This window comes from Musa acuminata, chromosome BXJ2-7, assembly GCF_036884655.1.
Source record: "Musa acuminata AAA Group cultivar baxijiao chromosome BXJ2-7, Cavendish_Baxijiao_AAA, whole genome shotgun sequence".
NCBI lineage: Eukaryota > Viridiplantae > Streptophyta > Magnoliopsida > Zingiberales > Musaceae > Musa > Musa acuminata.
Genome location: NC_088344.1, coordinates 8511515 through 8530299, shown reverse-complemented (window position 1 = coordinate 8530299; position 18785 = coordinate 8511515). Strand labels below are relative to the sequence as shown.

At 37.8% G+C, this 18785-nt stretch overlaps 1 protein-coding gene across 1 annotated transcript; it reads left to right on the top strand.

Moving 5' to 3' along the window:
• The first annotated feature begins 811 nt into the window (after positions 1-811).
• Positions 812-14333, top strand: LOC135617035 (uncharacterized). Its single transcript, XM_065116903.1, has 8 exons — positions 812-992; positions 1333-2461; positions 5153-6491; positions 8564-8843; positions 11168-11275; positions 11379-11657; positions 13101-13244; positions 13694-14333. Exons 2-8 carry the CDS (start codon positions 1381-1383, stop codon positions 13880-13882), a joined length of 3420 nt encoding a protein of 1139 aa, XP_064972975.1. The 5' UTR covers positions 812-992; positions 1333-1380; the 3' UTR covers positions 13883-14333.
• Positions 14334-18785: the final 4452 nt, after the last annotated feature.

Sequence of the window (18785 nt, the reverse complement as noted above, 5' to 3'; positions counted from 1 at the left end):
TCACTACAATTCCTTTGACAATAATGAGCAGAATGTCAGCCATAAAAGCACCCCAATGATTGCAAGATAGATTGAACTATAAAATGATTCACATGATTGGAGGATCTAATTCGAACGAGCTTGTTGGTCCAAATGGGACGCAAATCCTGACAATCTTGCATGAAAAGGTCAAAATAAGTCAACCCCCACTTTGCCGAACCTCTCTCCGAGGGCTCTTCAAACAGTTCAATCGGCTATCATACGGCGGAGGCAGTACTTTCCCCCACCAACCTGTCTTCTGATGGGAGGCAAACGTGGGCCCGTATGGGACTTGTGGGCTCCTTGCTGATCTGTAACATCCAATCACAAGCGGATAAACCACACGAGTAAGCAATCATAAAAAAAAGGGCATTTAAAATTATATAAAAACTATTTAATTTAATTAGCATTAGAAGAACTCAATGTATTTATTGTTATTTTTAATCTATTGGTGATGATTTTTGGTACTGTGGTCGGAGGAGCGTCTTATAATTTATATTCCCAAAATCGCTATTTGTTCCGATGGCATCTCAGCAACGCGCCGTTTGTACTGGCCTCGTGGATGGGACCCGCAAGCACTGGTGCGCAGGTGGCGCTTCCAAGGTGACTCAGTCGCTCCTTATCTTCACGGGTGACGATGATTTCGAGCTCATGGGCCCCGCTCCATAGGCTCCGTCGGATGACGTCACTCATGAGACGTTCCAGGGGTGATGCGGCCCGGCCGGACTCTGCGGCGGTGCTTTTCGCTTCCATTGGCATACCGATTCGAAAGATGGAAGCCCCCAACGTGACAATAATGTACGCCTCCGGTGTTGCCCGTTGTCGCTATGCTTGGATCCCCCGAGCGCCGGCCTCCATCGACCCCCTCGATGCCGTCGTCCTCCCGTTCCCCCACTGATGCCGCCGGATTCCTCTGCCCTTGGCCGCCTCCAGTTCCCCTCCTCCTCCTCTCCCCTTAGCGCCGCTGTCGTTCCGTAAGTCTCCTGTCCCAGCCTTCTTCACCTTCGGATCTCCCGCTGCTCGGGTTGGATCACTCGAGCCGGGCGTTGGAACGGGTTTGCAGGCAGTCCCTCCCTGCTTCCGATGTCGAGTTGGAACCGACTCTTTCCTGATTCTGCCTGCTGTGGGCTTTTCTTGAGTAGACTCCGACTCCTGATGCTAGTGTTTCGGGTTTCTTCGATATTTATGGGCTCCTTTTGCTGAAAAAGCATTTCTTGGACTAAGTTGTCGAGAAAGGAGACGGATGAAGAAGAAAAGAGGTTTTCTTTTACTTTTTTGCTTATTTGGTTGGTTGGTTGATTGATTGATTTGCAGGTGGTTCTTGCTCTTGTTGCTAGCATTCTGGTGGATTTGGGAGACGAGATGACGGACTCCGTGGATGTTGTGCTGCAGTTCTTAAGGAAGAATAGGTTTATGCACGCTGAGGCTGCTTTGCGTGCGGAGCTCAATGCGCGGCCGGACTTGAATGGGTTCCTCCAGAAACACCTCGCCGAGGAGAAAGAAGCTTTGGGAGAACATGTCGGAACGGCTAGTGGTATGAGGCAGAAAGGCATGAGCGTATATAGCGGAGAGATGGAAAATGAGTTCATCGTCAAGGAGATTGAAGTAGGTGGTGCTGGAAACGGATCCAAAAGAAAGAAAAATAGCACTTATAATTGGGGTCCAGAGAGCCATCCAGTGGATCCACACACTTGGAATTATAGTTCTTCTGGTAGTACTGTCAATTGTGTTGTCAACAATAGCAGCACTCGTGACATCACCAATAACTTCGCTGATCTTTTAATATCCAAGGAACCGAAGCATCAACATGATTCTTCTATGTCAGAAAAGAGGGACTTGACTGTTGGAACCAAGAGTGATTTATCAGAGGAGCAAAATAGGGTTTCCGACAGAAGGGGTAAAGTTAAAGATGAGGTGGAAGTGAATCCTGAGATCAATCAAATTGTTGACCATAAGGACGATAATGCCTTCTCCGAAGACCATTTTATTGATAAGCTGTGGTTACAAAGTGAAAATCTATCAACAGATTGTTCTGTTAAAACAGTCTTTCCATTTCCTGCACATAATACAACATCCAGTTTTGAAGGCCATCTTGATTATAGAAAGGGGCTAAGAAAGAAAGCAGAAAGTGATGATTTTAAGGAAGCAACAAGAGAACAACCAGATGGAATGAGCTGGTCACACTTCTCTAGAGAGTCTCGAGAAAATCTAAAGATGAAAGAATCTAGAATCCTTGATCTATCATTTATTGGTGAGAATCACAAGGAAGAGCTGCCAAAATTGCGCCCTGTGCGGCTTAAGTCAGAAGACAAATCAATAAACATGGACATTGAGGAAAAGGCTGGTCATCATGAACCTGGGATAAGGCTATCCAAAGCGGAGAAGACGTTCACGTTTGGATCTCTTGTTGATGTACCTATTGGGCAAGAATTCAACTCTTCAGGTATGTAGTAGCTTCTTTGGTAACTATCATTATGATGAACAACATTATGAGCTCTATTTTACCTTATCATATTGGATTCAATTTGCCTGGTCATAAAGTTTGATAGTATCAGCCTTTCTGCATTTTTGGCCACGAGTATGACTCTTTCTTCTTTGATTGACAGCCAGCAACTTGTTTTCCTTTTTTCCATCTATTTTAGATATGTTGAATCAGTTTGGTGCTAGACTCTTGCTCATCTTTTTTGTTCTGTTTATGCATTATAAGGTTCCTATTTCTCTTTTTTTTCAATCAATTGAAACTTGTAAAGCATAATTTATTATAGATCTTAATGAGTTGTTAGTTGCACATCAAAGAGGCAGCTGCCTTTCATAATTTACATAGATGAGGCTAAATAGGAAACTTATTTGGTAGGTTTGTTGTCTATTCCTCAAGGACACTGATTTAATGTTTTATAAATAATATATTTGAAGAAGTCTGCTGGTAGCACTGAATTTTGTCTTTTATGGCTACTTTTACATATATAAGTTTCACAATAGCAGGATACAGTTATAATAATACACCTCCTCTAAATGTCTTTTCCTCTAGTATTTGAATTTCGATGGTTTTGCGAGTCCGCTGGGGTTGACATGGGCTGTCTTTTTAACAAATTTTTTTAGCGTACTGCTTTGCTGGGTATGACATCTTTAGATGATGACCAGGGGATATTGGAAATCTTCATTAAAATAATTTAACAATTTATATGCACGTAGACATATGATGAATAAATGAAAGATAGAGTGACAATGATTTTTATGTATCAGATTTCTCGATGTGTGCTGCTACTCCTTGAAAATAGTCCCATAACAGGTGTGGGGTATAACTTAATATAGTTTATATTTTATAAATCACTATGATACTACCCATCTACAAAATGCACCTTCTAAGAGGATGCTGCATTGCAGAAATAAATCACAACCTGACCCATATAGTTTCAAGCATTGCAACAGAACAATGATCATTCATATTGTTTGGGACATGCTGAGTGCTGCTGTGCATGTAGGTGAATCTCTGTTCTTTTCGGTGTCACACAAATGGATGTGGACCATGACTCCTTTGGGACCCCACATAACATTTGGGGAATCCTAATAATTCTATGGACTTGATGTAATTTCCTGTGGACCTGACATCCTCATTATGTATTTGAGTGGAAGCAAAAAGTAGTCTCACTTTATGTATGGGTTATAGCTTGAGTTATTATACATGTCACCAGAAAATTACAAAGAGCACCTTTTTGGGGCCTTGGCTCATGTTATTTGGCTCAGGTCACTACAAGGCAATCATGATTCAAAAGATATATTAGTTTATTGCAGATCAGAATCAACTTGATCCAAACGTCAAATGCCACAAGATCTGGGTTGGATTGTTTTAAGGAATCAATAAAATCAGTCTTTCCTAGACAAAATGTGACAATTGTAGGTTGGTCTTGCTCATTCCAGTTGATCTTGAAGGACTTAGGCCTCAGCTTTGGGCATTGCTCGATGAGAAGAATATAATGGGAAGAAAAACTGTTACTCAAAGTTACTTTGTTCATCTTGGATTGATGGCTTTGATGATAGGCATGACTGCTGCCAATCAATGTTGCAAATTGACAGTTGCTTGGGTTGAGTTGATGTTGCTTGCATTGGAAAACATATGTTGAGATATCAATACAACTTAGAATATTAAAAGAAGGTTTAATGATTATAAAAATAGATGATAACTATATGGTTTATGAAATAAATAAAATAATTATGTATTTTGTGCTTGGGTATCATGTAAGTTTTTAGATCTAGAAGGTTGTTGGTTTAATTTTGGATGTCAATATGTATTTATTGTCTTCTAAAACTCTTTTAGTATTTGACTTATTAATTTTGATTGTCAGATTTTATTTTTTTAGCCTTTTTCATTCATCCTTTCCCTTTTGTTAATAATTTGAAATGTAGGTTTTGTCAATCATAGGTTTTTATCCTTTACATGTTTTGTTTATCATATTATCACATTTTAAACTTAAATCATATCTTTTCCGTAAGTTATTTCTTTGAACTCTGTCCTTGTTTTTCTTCACTTCTCCCTTCTTTTTGATTCTTTATCTATTTCATAGGTTTGGTTGCGTCGGCTGTTTGATATGACTGATGGGTTTGGTTATGAATTTCCTATCCATGGTTGATCACAGAACTAATCCCCAGCTTTTGAGGGTCCACGAGAACTGGTTCATTGTAACTACGTTAAATCTATGATGTTCTAAGAACTAACAGAACCAAAAAAAGGAAAAAAGAACTTGCATTTAACTTACAACAATAACAATGACAACAAGCCATAATGTCCAACTATTTGGAGAACTTGCATTTAACTTCCTATCTGAAATTTATATTGAACATGATAGCTGTAAGTAAAAGACAACCAACACAGTAACTTGAGGATACCTATTTTTGATCTTGTTTAGGGTCCTAATTTTTTGAAATTTTTTAGTAAAAATATAATCATAGATATCACAGTACATATGAAGTGATTCAAGGTTTGAAAACTTGGGGTGAATGTTTGGACAATTCGGTGTAAAAGATACGCTGCACTCATTTTATGGTGCATCATCTCTCTTTTTTTTTTTTGGTGTGGTGTTATTTCTTGTTACTATTTTCAATTTTTTCTCACAATTTACATAACATACCACAACAGGTGGGAAGCGAACAATTGGAAGTAGTTGGCTCTCTGTAAGTCAAGGAATTTCTGAGGACACTTCTGATTTTGTATCTGGTTTTGCTACCATTGGTGATGAATCGATTGATTATCCAAATGAGTATTGGGATTCTGATGAATATGATGATGATGATGATGATGATGTTGGATACATGCGACAGCCTATTGAAGATGAGACCTGGTTTCTAGCTCATGAAATTGATTATCCAAGTGATAATGAAAAACACTGTCATGATAATGTTCCTACCTGGCAGGACCATACTCTAAGAAAGGATGAAGATGATGATCAATCTTTTGCTGAAGAGGAATTTCACTTGTCAAGTGAGCAGTATTTGCAGCCAAAGAATGTTGAGAAAACTGCTGCTGCTCAGGGAACCATAGGTCATAAAATGTTGTATAGGAGGATAGAAGAAAATGATCTGTTAGCTCAGTATGATGGGCAATTGATGGATGTTGAAGAGCTGAGTTTGATGCGTGCAGAACCTGTTTGGCAGGGCTTTGTCACACAGAATAGTGACCTCATTATGCTAGGAAATGGGAAATTTTCTAATGAAAGTGAACAATGTCGCACTGATCCTTTTATGGAAGATGATCAACATGGATCATTTAGGTCAATTGGTGTGGGCATAAACAGTGATGCTGCTGATATTGGCAGTGAAGTTCATGAAAGCTTGGTTGGAGGAAGTAGTGAAGGAGAGTACTTTCTGGATTATGATGATCGGATGAGTGGCAAAAGACATTCTCAAAGTAATACAACTAGGACAAATATGAACAGGTCAAAGAGGGGCAATCTGAGGGGAAGTAAGCAAGATCCAGGTAGTTATATTTTGCCATCTGATAAGACTGTGTACTTATCAGGAGTTGGTTTTCAGGACAGTGGGTTTTCTTTCCTACCGCCTTCAATAACATCAGATTTGATTAAGGGTGATTCTTGTAAACCATTATGGTCAAGCAACGGCAACAATGTGGTTGGTATTTTGGATGGCTGTCAAGATGGCATGGTTACAGAGGGTATGCTTGGTACATGGAGGAGAAAAAGCAGTGATTCTTCTCCTATTCAGAGCTCCAGGGATGATAAAACTTCTGATGGTGTTAGATCAAGAAAATCAAGTGCATCAGCCTCAAAGGATGATTTTGCAGAAGCAGAGGTTGTGAACAGAGGAGTAAATTACATAACAGGTGAAGCAGGAGAAGAAGATGTAGAGACTACATTAGAGGATGAAGAAGCTGTGGTATTGCAGGATCAAGTAAAACAGATAAAAGCTCAAGAGGAGGAATTTGAGACTTTTGATCTGAAAATAGTTCATCGGAAGAACAGGCATGCTTCTCTCTATAATCTCGCCTTTTTCTATTCAATGCTGAATAAATGTAGGCATATTTTGGTTTTTTTATGTGTACATATATGTAAATGTTGATGCTTCCCATTCAAAATACATGGAATACTCAGATGGTAAATTTGCACTGTTGAGTTATGATTAGTGAGTCTTGACTGCTAATAACAAAAAAATCAAACTTATCCGTTCGTCATTTGCCCTAAAATTAACAAATCCAATAGTAAGATAAAATCTTAACTTGGTCTACAGCCTAGAACTCATCCAAACAGGTAGCATTATGATTCAAATCTTGTATTAATGGAGATAACTTTCCTCTCCCCCAAATTTTTAACCTAATTACAATTTAAAACTTGTGGTATCTTTCCATTAGCTAAAGGAGCACTACTTATCGAATATATTTGGTTTGCTAATTAGCAATTAACTGTTGAAAATAAAAAGACAATATGCCCTTGGTTTTCCAATCTATAGATAGCTCATTGCCCTTTCTTATTACTACAGTTAGTGCCATATGGAACCTGTTGTAGGCAAGGTTTCAATTTTCGATTTGAGACTTGTACCAACCCTGATCAGACTGGTATGGTTCCCGTATGTACCAGCATACCAACACATAAACACCAGAGTGCTGGTCAGCACAGACCAAAGGGAAAGAGGGAGGCAAGGGAGGAAGAGGAGAAGAAGAAGGGCGAGGAGGGAGGAAGAGGCCCATTGGAGGGGGAGAAGCGACAATGTAGTGGGTGGTAGTGATGTGATGGAGCAGAAATGGCAAAGCAGTGGGGAGGAAAAGATGGAGGAGGGGAGAGAGATATCTAGGGAAAAGGAAGAGAGTGAGAGTTTTGTGGGAGGAAAAAAAGAAAAACAAACAAAAAAGGGATACTATTGAAAAAGTGAAAAAAGTTAGGGATCCTGGGCAGTAGACCTACGATCCGGTACACCTAAATGAGTTACTAAAAGCCTGACACTGACCCTGGCTGGTAGGGTTAACTGGTGATAGCCCTTGTTTCTGAATGGATCTGGCAAAATTGCCCGATCTGCATCCTGTTTCCTGATCAAACCTACGAATATAGGTCCAAACAATTTTTACATCCTTGATTGTAGCATGCACAGGTGGGGTAAGCAGTGGCAGAGAGGATCTGGCTTGATAAATGGTGGTAGTTGTCATAAAGGCTGCCTGCAGTTGATGATGGAGGACAAGTGTTCACCATCCTTGGCGAGGTGAACTAAATAGGTCTTGAAGTGAAAGGGGAGCATCTCATCAAAGGTGAATGATATCAGGGTAGAAGAATCTGCAGAGTGCAAAGATCTCACCTATGCAATTGGAGGCAACGAAAAGGCTGGTGGATACTACTTCAATTCAATCTACTGCTAGTGGATACTATTTCTTTGATTCTCCTGCCACTAGACTTGTTCCTAAACCATGAGAGGCTGCGATCTAAGATTGTTTTTGTTGGAAATGAGTTGCAACCCTAAACAGGCTTCCTGAAGGACATGTATGAGTTGCAGAGATGGGTTTTAGGATTTCCAAAACTTAAGGTGGGATTGGAATCATGATATCACAGTAATAGAGGCCTTAAATTATTTAATTATTTCAGGGGCAAGATTTTCTGCATGGGTTTATTATGTCTAGGGATTAGGTGAGTTCCTATGAGAAGTAAACAGGGAGGATCAAATTATAATTTGTATAGGGAATTCATGATATGGGATGATCAAATTGTAATATCATGTAATCATTTTTTTAAAAAATGGTTAGATATTGGATTTCCAAAATTTATGGTTTAAGACAAGATTTTGTTTATAAGTTTATATGCCCTCCGTATTCTATCACCTATATTGACAAAAAAAAAAAAAAGGAAAAGCTTAATTCTTGATACTGGGCAATTTAGACCACTAGATCATGCTTGAATGTGTATATTCCAATTTGATGTGCTCCATCAGTGGTCTTAAAGGTGAAGTTTGGAGGCCTTCATACTTTAAACATTCTCTAGAATTTCCAGTGGTTCTACTTCCAAATATTCTAATGTTCTGACCTCGTATTTCTCCTCCAACTACAAATTACCAGAACTGGCTTTGAAGAAGATAAAAGTTTCCAAGTTGTACTGAATTCTGTGATTGCTGGACGTTATCATGTCACTGAGTATCTGGGTTCAGCTGCATTCAGCAAGGCAATTCAGGCACATGACTTGCACACTGGCATGGATGTCTGTGTGAAGATTATAAAGAATAACAAAGATTTTTTTGATCAGAGCCTTGACGAAATCAAGCTTTTGAAATTTATTAACAAGCATGATCCTGCTGACAGCTACCATATTTTGCGTTTGTATGACTACTTCTACTATCGGGTGAGTAAATTCTTTTATTTTAGACTGGCATTTCTTTGTTTTAATTATTCCTTGATTAAATGTTAAAAAGGAAAATTTCTTATTTTTCAGTTTTGTGAGCATCATTGTCGAATTAAAGTAATGTTTTACCTATTCTGAAATATGGTCATATTATTTTTAAGCCTCACGATAGCTGCATCTTACGCATACTTATCATTTGTTGAAGGTTCTAAAAAGCAGAAGCTAAATGCAAATATTCATCCAAATCACAGCACATCATATTATTTTTAAGCCTCACGATAGCTGCATCTTACGCATACTTGTCATTTGTTGAAGGTTCTAAAAAGCAGAAGCTAAATCCAAATATTCATCCAAATCACAGCACATCATAATGAGAGTTCAGATTTGTATGTATGGACTTGATGATATAATGTGGGTTCAAGTTTATTTTTTTGGATTTTGATGTCAAGCTTGTTGTAGAATTTTTTTGTATGACTAAGAAGTTAGATTATAACTTGACCCTTATTATTTTTTTAAAAGTAGCTAAAGTATGAAAATACCCCGGAAACAAATAATAAATCAGAATAAGAATTAAGGTTTTAGAAATAAACAAAGCTAAATAATTAGGCATCTAGATATATCTTACGCTTAACTTATGCAAAATGTGACTTTCATATAAGAAAATTTGTTGAAGTTACCATGTACAAATAGCATGACAAAATCTACCAACTATTGCATGAACCCCTAAAAATTGTCTATATTGCAAATAGTATAGAGCTGAGGGTATGTAACTGATAAATATATTATTTGTCATAGAAAAATTTTAAGTTGGTCATTTTCCCAGGAAGAGACTCATCTTTTCAGTATTGTACCGACAGAAATGTATGTAAGGGAAAGGAGAACACTATAGCAGCAAGGTGTTGGATATGAAGATTTCTTTTTGTGTGATTACTTTCCTTTTTTCTCCAGGGGAGTAGTAGGGCCACTAGGATGAAAAGTTAGCTACCGTAGGATTAGAAAGAGGAAAAGACAACTGTAGGAGGTTCAACAAAATTGACTTTGGAACTTAATAATGCATTTGAAAAAGGAAGTGTACCATTGTGAATAGAACCATTGAAAGAGGTTAGAGTAGGGAGAAAAAATTGTTAAACAAAATCCTATTTTTCCCATCATTGAACAAGCAAGTTCAATATAGATTGTGGAGCCAATGCAAATGTGACAATTGGCTAAGTGTCAAATCAAATATGTCTATCATTGTGGTGGTTTGGAATTCTCTGTGGTCTAAATTTCACATTTTCTCTTTCTCTGGTGTAAAATATTTTTCAACACAGCAAAGTTTCAAGCAGGACTAAAATCAGTCATATGACATGCAATTTTTATAATGCTAAAAGAAAAGACAAGAGCATAGTTAAGATGTATAGAATATAGATAATAAATTGTTGTATGTAGAAGTCCTAGGTATCTTGGATCTACTTTTCAATAGGAATGAGACATCAGTGAAGACGGTTCATAGAATAAACACAATTTGTTCAAGTGGACTGGGATATTGGTACTTTTGAGTGATTGGAGTGTGCCCTTAAATTAAAAGAAAAGATTTACAAGACATTTATAATTGCTAATCTTGGTTTATGGATCAGTGTGATGATTAGTAAGGAAACAACATGTATAAAAAGTTAGTATAGACGAGAAAATGTTGATATGAATCTATGAGATTACTGGAAAAGATAAAACAAAAATATTTTTATTCACAAACAATTAGTTATAGCCTCAGCAGAGAATAAAATGAGGAAAATTTGCTGAAGATAGATTAACATATTTAAAGAAGACATATGGATTCCTGTGACATGATTAGAATCAATGGTACAAGGAGAGACAGAGGGAGACTTAGAAAACTTCACTAGAAACCATTAAAGGGTATTTGACTATTCCTAGTTCAACTAGGGCTGTTACACTACACAACATAAAGAGGTCCATGTTGCAATCCCCAAATAGCCAGGATATTACAGCTTGTTGTTTTTATCATTGTTGTTGAGATTTTGAGGAGTTTGTGCTTCTTTATATTCTTATTTTATAACTTCCATGATATTTTCTTGTTTTTGCTTCCTTTTGTGTATTATTTATTTTAGCAATACCAATATATTCTCTTGTTGAAAGTCTCAAGCTATGTACATTGTCTCGTGATCACTTGTATGCTGGTATAATTACTGCAAAGTGTCTTTCGTAGAATCATAGTTGCATTTGCCTCTATCGTCTGTCTTGTATTTCTGAAGAAAAAATTGCTCTAAACATTCGACTGTACTTGCATATTCTTCTTGCTGATTGTTTGACACATCTGAATTGTCCAGGAACATTTGTTGATAGTTTGCGAACTTCTCAAAGCCAACTTATATGAATTCCACAAGTTCAACAGAGAATCTGGTGGAGAGGTTTATTTCACAATGCCAAGGCTGCAGGTTATGTTCCATACAATCATATACCTAATCTCAGAAAATTCTATCATTGCAATTATTTTCTCCTCTCAAGAATACTGATGTACTATTCACAAACCAATTGCAGTCAATTACTATTCAATGTCTGGAGGCACTTCAGTTTCTGCATGGCCTTGGTCTTATTCATTGTGATCTGAAGCCTGAGAATATATTGATAAAGAGCTATAGTAGATGTGAAGTTAAAGTAATTGACCTTGGTAGTAGCTGCTTTGAAACAGATCATTTATGTTCTTATGTGCAATCACGATCATATCGTGCACCAGAGGTTATTTTAGGTCTACCATATGACAAAAAGATAGACATATGGTCCTTAGGATGCATCTTGGCTGAACTTTGCACTGGAAATGTAAGTTATCTATGTGTTCGCATTAATTTTTTTTATTTCAGTTTCTAAAACTTTGAGTCCTAATTTGTCAAGCTAATGCAACAGGCAAACCTACCAATTACTGGTCATTGTGTATAACTACATACTAGAAAGTTGTTAGTTGCTAGCTTTGAGCCAAGTACACCACATGGTTATAATTAAGCTTAAAATAATATGTTCAAATAAAGGCTATTACTGCAGCACCCATACAATCCCACCTGACCTTGTTTGGCCTCCTTTGTCCTTGAAATGCAATGACCTTTGATCTATCCTGCAAATGTGCACATCTTGAATTGAATCATCTTTATTGGTACCCTCTGCTCGATTAGCTGGTGTGTGCAGTTGACCACATCGAAAGCCACCAGGTCACTCCGAACAGTTGTGCTGCATTATTTTCCGATAGTCCACCTATTGTATTCTCTGGTTTTTATGTTGTATATAATGTTTTTCATTATATATCTCAAGGATTTTGCAGCAGAAATATATATTTCTTCTGATAAGCAAACAATTAATCATGTTGACTTCACACAATATTATTATTATACATTATATAGCTGCTGTAGCCCTTTCGCATCATACAGTCGGTTTATGTAGTTTGCTGCAATGCAGAGATATGGTAAGCCACATCTCATGTCTGAGATCAAGGTTGCAAGTACCTCATCAGCCTTCAAGGCAGTTGTTATCTTGGAAAATGCATTCAAGGAAGAACTACCATTTCTTTCTAAGCTTATCACAAATTCTAGTTCAGTGTTTTGCTCCTTTTGCTTCCTTCAAAGGTCTTGATAATCTACTTAGCAGGTTTGTAAAGAAACCTAACTTTATCAGTCACCATTGTGAGAATTTGTACTTTATAGGCCTTAACTGGTCAACTCTGTGAGATTAAGAATACATGGAACAAGTGCAGAAGCTAATCATTTGAAAATAAGTGAGCTCATCCAAATCAATGATTAAAGTCATTTAAGTCATTTTTAAAATGTGAAATTCCAATTTATAGAGGGTTCACTACGGTAGTGTGTGGGTGACTGCAACAGCTGATAGCCTCATACATTGAACCATAGATTCATCTTTTGCAGTATTTCCTTTATCTAGAACATAGGATAGCTTATTTGGTAACAATTGGCTCCTTTCTTTGTTGATTATAATGTTAATGCTATAGAGGAATGCTTGCGAAAAGAGAGGTACAGAGGTAGGACCTTTCATCTCCTTTTCTCTTGCTTCCAGAAACATAACTCTGTCATAAGCAGATCCACAAATACTGCTGTTGTAACTTGTTACAACCTTGACACGTTCTTCCTCATAATAAGAAGATAATCTTGATTCTTTATCCATAGAAAATTGTATTCTATGGGAGTAAGCTTAAGTAGACTTTCTGTGCAATTATTTTGACTCCATGGTGAATAGAATAATTTGTTCATTTTGTCTTAGGTTCTTTTTCAAAATGATTCTCCTGCAACACTACTTGCACAGATAATGGGAATCATTGGCCCCATTGATCAAGAGATGCTTGCAAAGGGATGTGATACATACAAGTATTTCACAAAAAATCACATGTTATATGAAAGGAATCAGGTTTGTGTTCTTCGTTCATGCTAAAAATGAATGACTGAATTTCTTCTCTTGTTTTTCATCTAAGCAGATATAATGCCAGTCGTTTTTGGTACAATAAATATTACTCATATAGATGCATCTACAGAGAAATGACATACTAGAACAAATCCAGACAAATCATATACAATTTCTAGACGTGATATCCAGTAACTGTAACTCCACTTGATGTTTGCGCTATGGATATTGTTAACTTAAACATGCTCTTGGGTGGTGCTTTCATCACTAATTCTCTAGAAAGATATCATTCTAAATTAGTTGGGGAAATCTTCCTTTTATTTTAAATAGATTATAAGAAATAGTCAAAATCTGTTATCATTTTCATGGTGTTTGTTTAAGTTAGCTTTGAACAGCCATATCGGGCACACGACTATACCCTCATTTTACTAATACTTTTCTTTTGTAATTTCCAGGAAACTAACAGGCTAGAATACTTGATTCCAAAGAAGACATCATTACGACATCATCTGCCCATGGGTGATCAAGGTTTTATTTATTTTATTGCTCACCTTCTCGAAGTAAACCCAAAGAAGCGTCCAAGTGCTTCACAGGCGCTCAAACATCCATGGCTCTCCTATCCTTATGAACCTATTTCATCTTGATTTCTTATGCATGGAATGAATCTTGTTGCTGGAGAGTGTTCTTTTTCACATGACCAACAGATTCTGCGTTGTGGTCCATCCGAAATTCCAGATTGCACAAACACGGCTACATCATCGTACCAAAAAATTTTTAGTGGCCAAGAAGTTTGGATTCCTCCGGTTTGCTTCTTCCTCAGGGTGTCTCACATGTGACAGTAGGTGCCAACCACCCAACTTCGAGCGAAGTTGTGTTGTAATCTAACTTATTTATGTTTCCTTTTGTCCATCCTGTTGTATATTATGTGATTAATATTTTAGGTTGTATGCATTGTTGTTTGTAACCCCCATCACTCACCATATTCTTTAGTTGCTATCCTCAAGAAGCTGTGTACAAAACAATACTAGGGAGCATGGTGTACTATTTTTGGATCCTTTATTTCACTCAAAAATCGTATCGTTCATCTTTTGTGTACTGCACGCCAGCATACCTAAAAGCTGTACATGTAATGAACAACTACTGCTCTCATGACTTCCTCTTTTTTTTATGCTTATCACTCTTTGCTATGGCTTTGAAGAAAGAAAAATTGCTGTAGTGTTTTGAAGCCAGTCAGATATTTAAGATGGCCAACTCTGATGGTCGAGCAGAGTGGTTTTGTTTCATGTGTTGCTGCTTCTCCTCGCCATGATACCCACTCTCACAAGTTAATTGCAGACAACAGCTGCAGTGTGATTTCAACTTACTGTGTGTTCTTCGTTTGTGGTCACTATGTCTATTTTTCCTTAATATAAAAAATATTCATTACATCGACGCCCATGACGTTCACATGTGGATTCAAACATTATATAACAATGTGTTAATCAATTCTGATTCGAGACTCACTATGTGTATCAGAAGGTGTTTCGTAGAAAACATGAATGATTATATTTGTATATAACATATGTATGTATATGTGTATATGTATGTATATATGTATATATACATATATATATATATGTATATATACATACATACATATATATATACATACATATATATACATATATACATATATATATATAAATATATATATATATATATATATATATATATATATATATATATATATAATATTCTTTTAAAACCACAAAACTTGCAAACAATGATTAGTCATTCAATAATTATTATCATCTGACTATTAGTTGATACTCTAACATATATGAATACTCTTTAACATTTATTAGTATCAGATCTATTGTCATGTTCTTTTTTTAATTTAAATACTCATTTCCTAAAAAATAATAAATAAAATTAAAAACTTTGAATTTTGTTTTGTTGCTTGTCCTAAAATTTTTAGAAAGACTTTGAAGAATTCGTAGATAAGATCTTAACATATAGAGAAATATATATTTGACATATAAAAGCTTATAATGGCAAAACTATTACTTCCAAAATTTATTATAATATAACAAATCATATATATATATATATATATATATATATATATATATATATATATATATATATATATATATATATATATATATATATATATATATATATATATATATATATATAGTAACCAATTTATATTTTTTTTTGTTATACATTTGGCATGATATACTAGTAAAATTATTCTTTTCTAATCCGAGTGATCAATCATATAATAAACTTTTTATTTATGAAAATAATATTTATATAATGATTGTTATTGATCTTGCATTGGCGAGTCTTGTCGAGCTAGCAAAGATATAACTTTAATATTTATTTACATATATTTTATGAGGAAAAAAATATATCTTGATCTTTATTAATATTTATACTGATTAATATAACATTTATATTGGTTAGAAAGGATAGTTGGCCCATGAAACAAAAAAGATTGGTGGGAAAGCCTTTGTTCTTTCCACCAAATTCCATCCACATTTCATGTCCCTGCTGTCTCAACATAGACAGAATTCATTTATCCACTCAAAGCATAATAAAATAAGTAATTGCAATTGTATTACTGTTTATACATTATTATTGTTTTTGAAGAGCATGCATTCATTTCTTTGAAGATGATTGTTGTTAGTGATGCAAGTGTGCATTGGTTATCATGGATGTGAGCCTTCATCTTCACACATATAATGGTTTATGTGTGTGTAATAAATGCTCAAAAAATGCACATCGACAATATAAAGCATCCATTGTTTTGTTTTGTCAGAGGAAGTGCATTAATATTTGTGTCACACTCATTTTACATATTGAAGATGATGGATGCTTTTTTTTCAAGAAAATAAAAAATAATAAATATTTTTATTACATTAAATGACCTATAGTAATAATACTCTAACTAACCTAAATGTCTCTGTATTTCATCTTATAATTAAATAATAATATATTTACAGAGCTCATCATGATGATAAAAATATTAGAGGCATTTTTATATATTTTTAACACTTAACTTGGTCAATTTCAATCAAAATTGGAGGTGATTAACCTACTTTGATCAAAGTTAATGGAAGAAGAGGTATATACACTGATTACAAACTTCAATCATTGGCATTACAACTATTACATCCTCCCTACACTCCACTCCACTCCACTGCATGCTCATCATCTCCATCGATGAACAACTTGTGATGATGTTGATGGTGATGAATCGTGCCATGCGTATTGATTCCCACCCACTCTATTTAGTACGTACCGAGGAGGGTCATGTGGCGCCCTCGTCACACCTGCCACCGCACGTGCGAGGAACCGACGCATCGGATTAGGTCAATAAGTCTTTAAATGCCGCGCCCAAAGATCACGCATCATATTCCGACGCAAAATTTGTGTCCTCACGCGGGCACCTGGAACGTCGTTGAGACACGAAAGACGGGACCCAACGTTAGAAGAGTCTCCGTTCGAGGTTGAGGTGGGCCCCGAAACCAGCAAGGCATGTTACGTGGCCCGCTTTGCTTGCTCGCACGTGTTTGGACAGCCAGGCTGCTTGTCCGTTCGGTCCTACCCCAGCGGCCACCTGCAACGTGGTCGTGACACGAAAGACGGGACCCTACGTTAGAAGCGACGCCGTTCGAGGTAGGGGTGGGCCCCAAAACAAGCAAGCGTATTACGTGGCTCGCTTTGCTTGCTCGCACGTTCACGGGTACCCGGGCATCCGCCTGAAACGTGTGAGAGTTCAGTTTGGGTCCCACAGCCAGCAAGGCATTCGTCGGGACGGGTAGTTGGCGATGGGGCAGGAGAAGCGGACTTCCGGAATGGGGAACCGGCACGTGCCGCGCGAGCGACCGGGACGGCCTCCGGAGCGGGGGTCGCCGGCGGCGGCACGTGTCGGTGACGAGCCGCACGGGCGAGGGTGCCGGGAGAGACTGGCATGGCGCGTACATTAATTGCGGTCCAACTTTAGCCACCCAACGCTCGTCCGGCGGCCATAAAGAAAGCTTTATGACGCCCTCGTACGGCCTCCCCACACCGAGATAGCGAAAGCCCTCCTCCATCTCTCTTCCGATCCCCACGCCATCCATGCACATTTTGTACTCGGAGAGAAGCTGCTGAGAAATCCAACGACAGGAACGGGCAGAGTTTGGGCTGGGAGGAAGCTGCAAGAACAGGCCAAGAGAAGAAGCCTTTGGAGGCTTCCGTCACACCGTGCCCAAGGTGGTGGGGGTGGTTGATGTAGTTTACTTGGTTATTGTCAGAGAATGGTGTCGAAGAGAAGCAGCATAAAATAACATGTTTCCTTTGTTTATATTCTGGGAGCCCACAAATCACAGGATCCAGCTCGAGATCTTGCATGGTTTGACCCCTTTGGATTTCCGGGTTTAGGGAGACAGTAGGAATAAGGGGGCAGGCAAAATCTTAGTTCTGTGTTGCTGACATAAACGTTTCACTTCGGTACTGGGTCACTCCTGGTAACCATCTCCTTCTCCTTCCCCTTCCCCTTCCCCTTCCTCTTCATCCTTCTTCCACTGTTTGATCATGGAAACCGAGTTGGACCGAGGGAAGACAACTACGGGTATTAAAGATCTCTGATCTCATAGCATTGAAGGGAGGGAAGCAGCGTCTCTTCAACCATCTGGTTTCGGTTCAGCATGGTGGACATCATAAATCTGTGCACCAGTAATTTCAGCTGCAAAGGGTAAAATGTACCACCATGCAACCATTATGGCTCTGCTCAGCTGACATGTAATCTTGATTGCTAGCATTCACTACATGAGGAGGAGGAGGAGGAGGAGGAGGAGGAGGGGGAGGAGCACACCACAGTCGCTGATTGAATCACCATCGCTTCTCACTCACCCGACATGAGACTGTCTTCAAGTAGATGACGATCATGGAGTTAGAGCAGAGGGTGCATGCTATCATGGTAAGCAGCAGTGTGTTGCAATCAGCGGGACACGTGAGAGAGAAAGGGTCGAAGGTGAGAGCTGGCAGAGTAATACGCTCAGCACTCTTCATGCCTCATCTCTCTCTCTCTCTCTCTGCTCCGCTGTCTCATCTTAAATTCTCGAAGACGAATCATCCCAACAGACAATGGTTCAAAATCAAAATGGAAGCTTTTTCGTGCAATTTCTGCCAAAATTTCATCTTTGTTTCAAGTACACCTTGTGGTTGCTAGAAATTTTAGATCGTACGAAAATGCATCGCAAATAGGAAGAAGAATTAAAGTCGGAGAGCGAATCAACGAGAAGAAGAAAGCTGGGAGTAGTATCAGATTCAGAAAACTAGCATGAGAAAAGCGAATAATCCTAAATCTCAGATGCATATTATTGTGTAATCTGCTCCTAATAAATGTATAAAGATGTGGTTCGGGGAGGATAGAATAGCCCATGAAGCGAAATCCAACATTGTTAAAGCCCTGACCTTTTACATCGCGTCAGTTACTGTTGGCTTTAAATACAGAGAGAGAAAGAGAGAGAGAGAGCAGAGTGAGAGGGGGAGAAGAATTCTCGGTGCATCTTA

What these genes read in the sequence shown, in the direction of transcription:
- LOC135617035 (XM_065116903.1), top strand. Translation starts at nt 1,381, where the DNA reads ATGACGGACTCCGTGGATGTTGTGCTGCAGTTCTTAAGGAAGAATAGG. An exon ending in ATAGTTCATCGGAAGAACAG is followed by an intron (nt 6,492 to 8,563) that starts GCATGCTTCTCT and finishes ACAAATTACCAG; the next exon opens with AACTGGCTTTGAAGAAGATA. An exon ending in CTGAACTTTGCACTGGAAAT is followed by an intron (nt 11,658 to 13,100) that starts GTAAGTTATCTA and finishes ATTTTGTCTTAG; the next exon opens with GTTCTTTTTCAAAATGATTC.